General features: G+C 35.6%; 2 protein-coding genes across 2 annotated transcripts; both read right to left on the reverse strand.

Annotated features, from left to right (window-relative positions):
• Window positions 1-3,373: 3,373 nt before the first annotated feature.
• On the reverse strand, window positions 3,374-4,052 carry Tsp_04296 (hypothetical protein). The gene is made up of 2 exons (XM_003375063.1): window positions 3,876-4,052; window positions 3,374-3,559 (listed from the first exon to the last, which is right to left on the reverse strand). Exons 1-2 carry the CDS (start codon window positions 4,050-4,052, stop codon window positions 3,374-3,376), a joined length of 363 nt encoding a protein of 120 aa, XP_003375111.1.
• A 752-nt stretch (window positions 4,053-4,804) lies between these two features.
• On the reverse strand, window positions 4,805-5,596 carry Tsp_04297 (conserved hypothetical protein). Its single transcript, XM_003375064.1, has 4 exons — window positions 5,420-5,596; window positions 5,227-5,252; window positions 4,906-5,096; window positions 4,805-4,875 (listed from the first exon to the last, which is right to left on the reverse strand). Exons 1-4 carry the CDS (start codon window positions 5,594-5,596, stop codon window positions 4,805-4,807), a joined length of 465 nt encoding a protein of 154 aa, XP_003375112.1.
• Window positions 5,597-8,424: the final 2,828 nt, after the last annotated feature.

The raw sequence follows: 8,424 nt of genomic DNA on the forward strand, positions 1-8,424 counted from the left end.
TTAAAGAAAGACTGATCAGAAAGTGTGCTAGTGTATTAGTTGCAGAAAATGAAAAAGACTCACTTATAGTTTTAACTTTCGTCAGTTGGAAGGGATCTGATGAGGAAAGAGTCGAATTTTCAGGTACAAATTTTTTCAGCAGCTTTATGCCTGTTAAATTGTTTGGTGCTTAGTCATTTTTCGCTACTAGATATATGCAACAAATTTACAGACCACATTTTTCTCGTCCCTGTTTTATTCCTATTAATAAGTAGAGAGCGAGCATGGCCATGGACAGCGTGGCAATAAATGTGAGCATGATGACGCCAAACATTGCGGTAGGTGTAAGACAAACTCTTGAACCGCTCTGCTGTACCATGCTTTAGGAATGGATATGTTTTCTGTTTGTTTGCTGAAATTATTCAACTGCATATCTTGTTTATTTATTTTTACATAACAGTACAAATTTGAACGAAATATCATCATACTTTGTATAACAGAGAAAGTGAATCCTTAGTCGATTGAAAGAATATGCTTGTAAATCAAAACGTTCAGATGAGTCAGGCATATATAGAGGGAGAGAGCTGACCAAATTTTCTTATTGCAGCAGTGTCATGTTTCAGCACTTGAAGAAAGAAAATTCTCGACTGAATTGGAATCATTTTGATTATATTTTATGTGCCTGGTTTGGACTAGTTTCTGGGTGCGTCGTTTGCTGTAATTCTACAGTTCTGTACAAAACAGCTTTAAAATGCCGTTTTCTGTGACATGAAACGATGGTAAGTTTGGTATGTATAATTTGTTGAGTTAGGTTAATTAATTAAACTTCACGGAGGATATCTTGAGTCTGTAATTTATATAAACTTGAGCTGTAAGTTATCGAACCTTCAATTCACATATTTGTTAATTAGAGTAACTGGATGTAGATCATGAGTATTATTATAATTAATTTGAGTGGCTTTCCGCATTTGAACGTTTTCATGTCCCATGCCTTTCGAGTTGAGTTTAGGGTTCATTTGCGGAAAGAGAAATGGTTGCATAATTTGTCGATCATTTCAAAGGACAATAATCACAATTACGGATCATGCTGAGTTGGTCATCCTGCTATAGTATGACTATTACAATAAGTGAATGTTTGAGAATAGCAGTGCAAGATTAGATTGATATAATATTACGTTGATTAAAGTCGAATACAAGCGTAATAACTTAGCAGTTAGTAATGTTTACCATAATGTTTCTATACCATTACGCTATAACTGAGCAAAAGTGAATTTACATCACCAAAGGCAAGCTCAGGTTATTTTATTTCCCTGAATTTGACCTAATTTTCAAAATGTCATCTTCCTTGTTATTCCTAGTTTTCATAGTCATAATCCGTGTATAGAACATCGGTTAACAAGCGCGATAAACTCTCCTCTTCAACATCATCGATAGTTAAACGGTAAGTCATTTTTACTGTTGTACTAACATTCTTTGTAGGTATCAATAAAGACAATATCTTAGTTGCAAATTGATGGATTTCAGTTTCGCTGATTAACCTTCAGATCAGCTTCACTGCCTGCATATATGATAATTTTTACATAATCCACTATTCATACTAATGAACATCTCGTTGTGCTACGTAGGAACTTAGTTAACATCTTATTTTAGTGAATGGGATTTATGTAAAAGATATTATGTTGCAATAAATGTTTAATTCAAAAAAAGTAGATTTCATTATACGCTAATTCTAAGTCGTTATCATTGAATGCAGTAGCTCAAATAAAGCATCGGAAGTTCGTGCAGCCTGTATTATATAAATAGAAATCAAGTAAAAAATCCATGTTTTTCTGTTACTACAAATAGTATCCTTATTGCGGAAACCACTGACAGTGTTGAAGTACAATTTAATTAAAGACACTTCTATGCGAGGCTATCAAACATTTTATGTTTTTGTCATTGCAATTAGCATCCAAATTCGGTAGCTCATTGAGAGCGAAACCTCGAACCCTACGCTACTAGGAATTGTGTGAAAAATGTCTTCATTGAATCAACCTTATCAGTTGTTTGAAAGATTTACGAATAGAAATCAAAATTTTATGGAATAAATACGCTTTGCTGTTTTGGGGGCTCAAGAACATTGTTTCGCAATATTTGCATTTTCCTTCAAGCATCGATACATACGGATAGATAAATTTCCTTTAAAAAGCTTCATGGAAAACAACAGCGAGCTTGTGAAGTAAATGGCGCCTAAAGTTGGCACATTGCGCCTGTTAATGTACTGTGAATTCCCCAAACTGAAAACTTTCTTGAAACGCAACCAGCATGCGTACCCTTCATCAAAAGGACGTGCTTTGTTATTTAAGTAAACGAATCATTCAAAATTTGATGCCTCCTACGATATTTCTTGGATTTCGGCGATCGAATTTTCCTTCATTTTTAGGACACTTTGATTAATTTCATAAAAGTTGTTTCAAAACGGCAGGAAATGGACATAGAACATCCGACAATACTAAACTTATATCTATTAATCACTTTATAATTTACCATTGATATCAATTACCAACGTTATTTCAATTTCACTTTGATACATACCTGATTGTACTACCGTATGCTTTGCATATCTTTTACTTGTTAATAAACTGTTATTTCACGCATTACTCTGCCGTTTAACCTCTTTATTATTCAATTACCTATTCAATGATATAAAAATTATGGTTCTTTGAGTTCATTTTTGCTTTCCAACACTCCTTGAACCCGCTTATGAAAATGAACTATAAGTGCAGAAGGCTGTGTGAAACGTAATTGTTGCATAATGCAATAAAAAATTAACAATTCATCACAACTTAATGTCTCCATCCATGGTATTATCTCTATGTTTTAAGATATTAACTTACACACTGAGAACAACTAATGGCACACTCTTACAAACCTAGGATGAATAATACATTCCTTTGTTTGACAACAAAAGACACTACTGCGGAGGATAAACACACATAAATTCTCATAAGTCGCATTCGATGACTTTAGGAGATAATTGAAAAAAAATGGTTAGAAACTTTGACATTTACATAAGAGAGAGAATTATGGGTCCGAATTGCACTGTTCTCTTCATTTCGTCTGAATTTTATTTCAAAAGCGCAATAAATCAAAGTCAATAGATTCACAAAATTTTAAGTTTTAAGGGTACTGTAGGCGATAAAAAACAGGCAGGAACAATTTCAGCACAAACTACAACTTTTCTCCGCACGACTCTTTAAGAACCAGCAATGAATCTTCAGGAAATCATTTTATTTACATATTTATTTATATTGTATGTTTTATTCCTCCAAATTCCATTCTCACTAACATCGAATTTCTTTGACTTCAACATTTCGCAAAAAATGGCCAAAAGTATGTTGTCGAATTTTGAATTTTATTGAGTAGTGTTGTTGAGTTCAAATGATAAATAAAAGTGTTCTTGTTGTTGTTCAAAAATGAGAAATTGTAAAACGGCATCCTCTTTCAAATTCTCATTTTTTATAATATTCTGGTCGATTTCTTCTTTCAATATCGGTACAATCGTCTCAGACGTTGCACATCGTGTTTCCAAAACTACTATCTATTCAATTCATGAAATGAAAAGCGAATTTGAGTAATTTCCAAATAAATGATTTCTGCTGCACATCTTCAAAGTGCTAGATGCTAATTTTTTCACTTTTCGTTTTTTATTGAAAAAAACTACCTGGACGTTATAGTCTTGTACATCATCAAATAAGTTTTATAAATAATTCTGATTTCGAAATTCTCACTTTTTATGTTGCTCTGCAGGGATATTTATTTAATAGCCCTGCAATCGTCTTGCTCGTTGAATGCCCGGTTTTGCTGTGCTTTAGCACTGCGCGGGGCTTTATATGGCATTGCACTTATTAATTAACGTAACGTGGTTGCGTTATGAATAGCTGAGCGCTTGTTCGCTTGATTAACGTGGCTAGCACGGGCCTTGGCAAAGCGTTGAAAGCGCACTGCATTGCTATGAATTGTACGCTAAATGTTTTGAGCGTGTTGTGGTGAATATTGAGAAGCACACCTAAGATGAAGCAGTTGAGAGGCATAGATTCTCTTGTAACTACAATCTGTTCTTTTCGTGAAATGAAAAGGGCATTTCAATAATTTCCCAATAAATGATTTGTACTGCATATCTTTGAAGTGCTAGATGTTAATTTTTTCACTTTTCGTTTTTCAATTGAAAAAAACTACCTGGACGTTATAGTCTTGTACATCATCAAATAAGTTCAATAAATAATTCTGATTTCGAAATGCTTGTTTATTATGTTTCTGTGGAGGGTTTTTTATATAATAGCCTTACAATCGTCTTGCTCGTTGAATGCCCGGTTTTGCTGTGCTTTAGCACTGCGCGGGGCTTTATATGGCATTGCACTTATTAATTAACGTGGAGTGGTTGCGTTATGAATAGCTGAGCGCTTGTTCGCTTGATTAACGTGGCTAGCACGGGCCTTGGCAAAGCGTTGAAAGCGCACTGCAGTGCTATGAATTGTACGCTTAATGTTTTGAGCGTGTTGTGGTGAATATTCAGAAGCACACATAAGATGAAGCAGTTGAGAGGCTTAGATTCTCTTGCAACTACAATCTGTTCTTTTCGTGAAATGAAAAGGGCATTTCAATAATTTCCCAATAAAAAATTTGTGCTGCATATCTTTGAAGTGCTAGATGTTAATTTTTTCACTTTTCGTTTTTTAATTTAAAAAAACTACCTGGACGTTATAGTCTTGTACATCATCAAATAAGTTTTATAAATAATTCTGATTTCGAAATTCTCACTTTTTATGTTGCTCTGCAGGGATATTTATTTAATAGCCCTGCAATCGTCTTGGTCGTTGAATGCCGGGTTTCGCTGTGCTTTAGCACTGCGCGGGGCTTTATATGGCATTGCACTTATTAATTAACGTGGCGTGGTTGCGTTATGAATAGCTGAGCGCTTGTTCGCATGATTAACGTGGCTAGCACGGGCCTTGGCAAAGCGTTTAAAGCGCACTGCATTGCTATGAATTGTACGCTTAATGTTTTGAGCGTGTGGTGGTGAATATTCAGAAGCACACATAAGATGAAGCAGTTGAGAGGCATAGATTCTCTTGCAACTACAATCTGTTCTATTCGTGAAATGAAAAGGGCATTTCAATAATTTCCCAATAGATGATTTGTGCTGCATATCCTTGAAGTGCTAGATGTTAATTTTTTCACTTTTCGTTTTTTATTGAAAAAAACTACCTGGACGTTGTAGTCTTGTACATCATCTAATAAGTTTTATAAATAATTCTGAATTCGAAATTCTCAGTTTTTGTGTTGCTCTGCAGGGATATTTATTTAATAGCCCTGCAATCGTCTTGCTCGTTGAATGCCGGGTTTTGCTGTGCTTTAGCACTGCGCGGGGCTTTATATGGCATTGAACTTATTAATTAACGTGGCGTGGTTGCGTTATGAATAGCTGAGCGCTTGTTCGCATGATTAACGTGGCTAGCACGGGCCTTGGCAAAGCGTTTAAAGCGCACTGCATTGCTATGAATTGTACGCTAAATGTTTTGAGCGTGTGGTGGTGAACATTGAGAAGCACACCTAAGATGAAGCAGTTGAGAGGCATAGATTCTCTTGCAACTACAATCTGTTCTATTCGTGAAATGAAAAGGGCATTTCAATAATTTCCCAATAGATGATTTGTGCTGCATATCCTTGAAGTGCTAGATGTTAATTTTTTCACTTTTCGTTTTTTATTGAAAAAAACTACCTGGACGTTGTAGTCTTGTACATCATCTAATAAGTTTTATAAATAATTCTGAATTCGAAATTCTCAGTTTTTGTGTTGCTCTGCAGGGATATTTATTTAATAGCCCTGCAATCGTCTTGCTCGTTGAATGCCGGGTTTTGCTGTGCTTTAGCACTGCGCGGGGCTTTATATCGCATTGCACGTATTAATTAACGTGGCGTGGTTGCATTATGAATAGCGGAGCGCTTGTTCGCTTGATTAACGTGGCTAGCACGGGCCTGGGCAAGGCGTTGAAAGCGCACTGCAGTGCTATGAATTGTACGCTTAATGTTTTGAGCGTGTTGTGGTGAATATTCAGAAGCACACATAAGATGAAGCTGTTGAGAGGCTTAGATTCTCTTGCAACTACAATCTGTTCTATTCATGAAATGAAAAGGGCATTTCAATAATTTCCCAATAAATGATTTGTGCTGCATATCATTGAAGTGCTAGATGTTAATTTTTTCAGTTTTCGTCTTTTTATTCAAAAAATTACTGCCTTGACGTAATAGTCTTGTACATCATCAAATATGTTCGATAAATAATTCTGATTTCGAAATTCTCACTTTTTATGTTGCTCTGGAGGGTATTTTATATAATAACCCTACAATCGTCTTGGTCGTTGAAATCCGTGTTTTGATATTCTTTAGCGTTGCGCGGGCCTTTATATTCATTGCACGTTATAATTAATGAGGCATGGTTGCGTTATCGATAGCGGAGCGCTTGTTCGCTTGATTAACGTGGCTAGCACGGGCCTGAACATAGCGTTGAAGGCGCAATGCAGTGCTATGAATTGTACGCTTAATGTTTTGTGCGGGTTGTGGTGAATATTCAGGAACACACATAAAATGAAGCTGTTGAGAGGCATAGATTCTCTTGTAACTACAATCTGTTCAATTCATGAAATGAAAAGTTCATTTCAATAATTTCCAAATAAATGATTTGCGCTGCATATCTTTGAAGTGCTAGATGTTAATTTTTTCAGCTTTCGTTTTTTTATTCAAAAAATTACTGCCTTTACGTAATAGTCCTGTACATGATCAAATAAGTTTTATAAATAATTCTGATTTCGAAATTCTCACTTTTTATGTTGCTCTGGAGGGTATTTTATATAATAACCCTACAATCGTCTTGGTCGTTGAATGCCGGGTTTTGCTGTGCTTTGGCACTGCGCGGGGCTTTATATTCATTGCACGTATTAATTAATGAGGCATGGTTGCGTTATCAATAGCGGAGCGCTTGTTCGCTTGATTAACGTGGCTAGCACGGGGCTGAACATAGCGTTGAAGGCGCACTGATTTGCTATGAATTGTCCGTTTAATATTTGGACGTTTAATGCTTGGTAGGACGTACCTTGTATTGTTTGTATGGTTATGGTGATATTGTATGTCCACATGGTATTGTTAAGCTAAACGTAAGATTACCGTAAATAAAGGACGGTAAGAATTTAGTCCCCTGAAGACCAAACTGAATTTCGAACAACTATGCAGAACAAAAAAATCTCACTTCTCACTCTCCCCCTGGTAATCTCTTACGCCCGTCTAGGGAGGCGCGTCCACCGGGTTGAGAAACTCTGATTTAAAGGAGTGAATCATAGAAGTAGTATTTGCTGAATGGGTGCTCCATGCAAATTTGTGTACAATCGTAATGTCTTTGCTAGCGTTAATTCGGTTGTGAAAGTTGATGGCGTACTGTTTGAGGCGGGCGTAAAATGGGGATTGCTCTGGGATGACCAAAGAAGAATAGCAATCTGAATTGCTGTATTTTCTTTATCACTTCACTTTTTTACCTTAATTAATTTGCTTTCTTAAAATTCAACTGTAGGTAGAGGAGAGCGCTGTTGCAACTTAAGTAATCTTATTCCTTTCCGTTAGCCTGTTAATTCGTTAAGCTTTAATGAAGAGATCTTCACCTCATAATATTACTAAATTTGAACTGTAATTTATCGATCGCTAAATTATATGACATATTATTAATTATAGTCTATTGAAGGTTTTGTTCAAATTTATTTACAGTCGTCATAGTAATCTGTGTGGAGAACATCGGTGAAGAAGCGCGATGAAGTCGCCTCTTTAATGTCATCAATAGTTGAAGGGTAAGTTATTTTTAGAATTGTACTAACGTTTTTTGCAGGTAACAATAGTTTCGCTGACTAACCTTCAGATCAGTTTCACTGCGTGGATATGTTTTAATTTTTACATATAATCGACTATCCATACTAATTCACACGTCGTTGCGCTATGTAGGCACTTACTTAAAAAACGTTGTTATGCATTAAGACGTAAAAAACGTTAAATTATTTTGTAACGTTTCATTGAAAGCAACCGCAAACATGTGGAATAAATGGCTTCTAAAGTTGGCACATTGCTTTTATTAATACACAGTGAGTTCGTCAATTTGAAACTTTCTTTAAACACAACCAGAATGCCTGAGTTTCCTGAAATGGAACCCCTTTGGTATTTCAATGAAAATATCATTCAGCATTTCATATCTCAAACGGTACTTTTTGCGTTTCAGCGATCGAAGTTTCCTTCATTTTTAGGTCGTTTTGATTATTTTTGATGGAAGTTGTTTCAAATCGACAGGAAATGGACATAGAACATTCGACATACTAACTTGATATTAATTTATGTCTTTGTAATCCACCACTGATATCAATTTTCAAC

The sequence above is a fragment of the Trichinella spiralis genome (genome assembly GCF_000181795.1).
Source record: "Trichinella spiralis strain ISS 195 chromosome Unknown Scfld5, whole genome shotgun sequence".
NCBI classification, from domain to species: domain Eukaryota; kingdom Metazoa; phylum Nematoda; class Enoplea; order Trichinellida; family Trichinellidae; genus Trichinella; species Trichinella spiralis.

Coding starts and splice junctions, on each gene's coding strand:
- Tsp_04296 (XM_003375063.1), bottom strand. CDS start 4,052: ATGCCTCTCAACTGCTTCATCTTAGGTGTGCTTCTCAATATTCACCAC. Junction 3,560..3,875: donor TCATAACGCAACCACGTTAC/GTTAATTAATAA, acceptor TGAATTGAATAG/ATAGTAGTTTTGGAAACACG.
- Tsp_04297 (XM_003375064.1), bottom strand. CDS start 5,596: ATGCCTCTCAACTGCTTCATCTTAGGTGTGCTTCTCAATGTTCACCAC. Junction 5,253..5,419: donor TCATAACGCAACCACGCCAC/GTTAATTAATAA, acceptor AAAACTTATTAG/ATGATGTACAAGACTACAAC. Junction 4,876..4,905: donor TCATAACGCAACCACGCCAC/GTTAATTAATAA, acceptor TGCCATATAAAG/CCCCGCGCAGTGCTAAAGCA.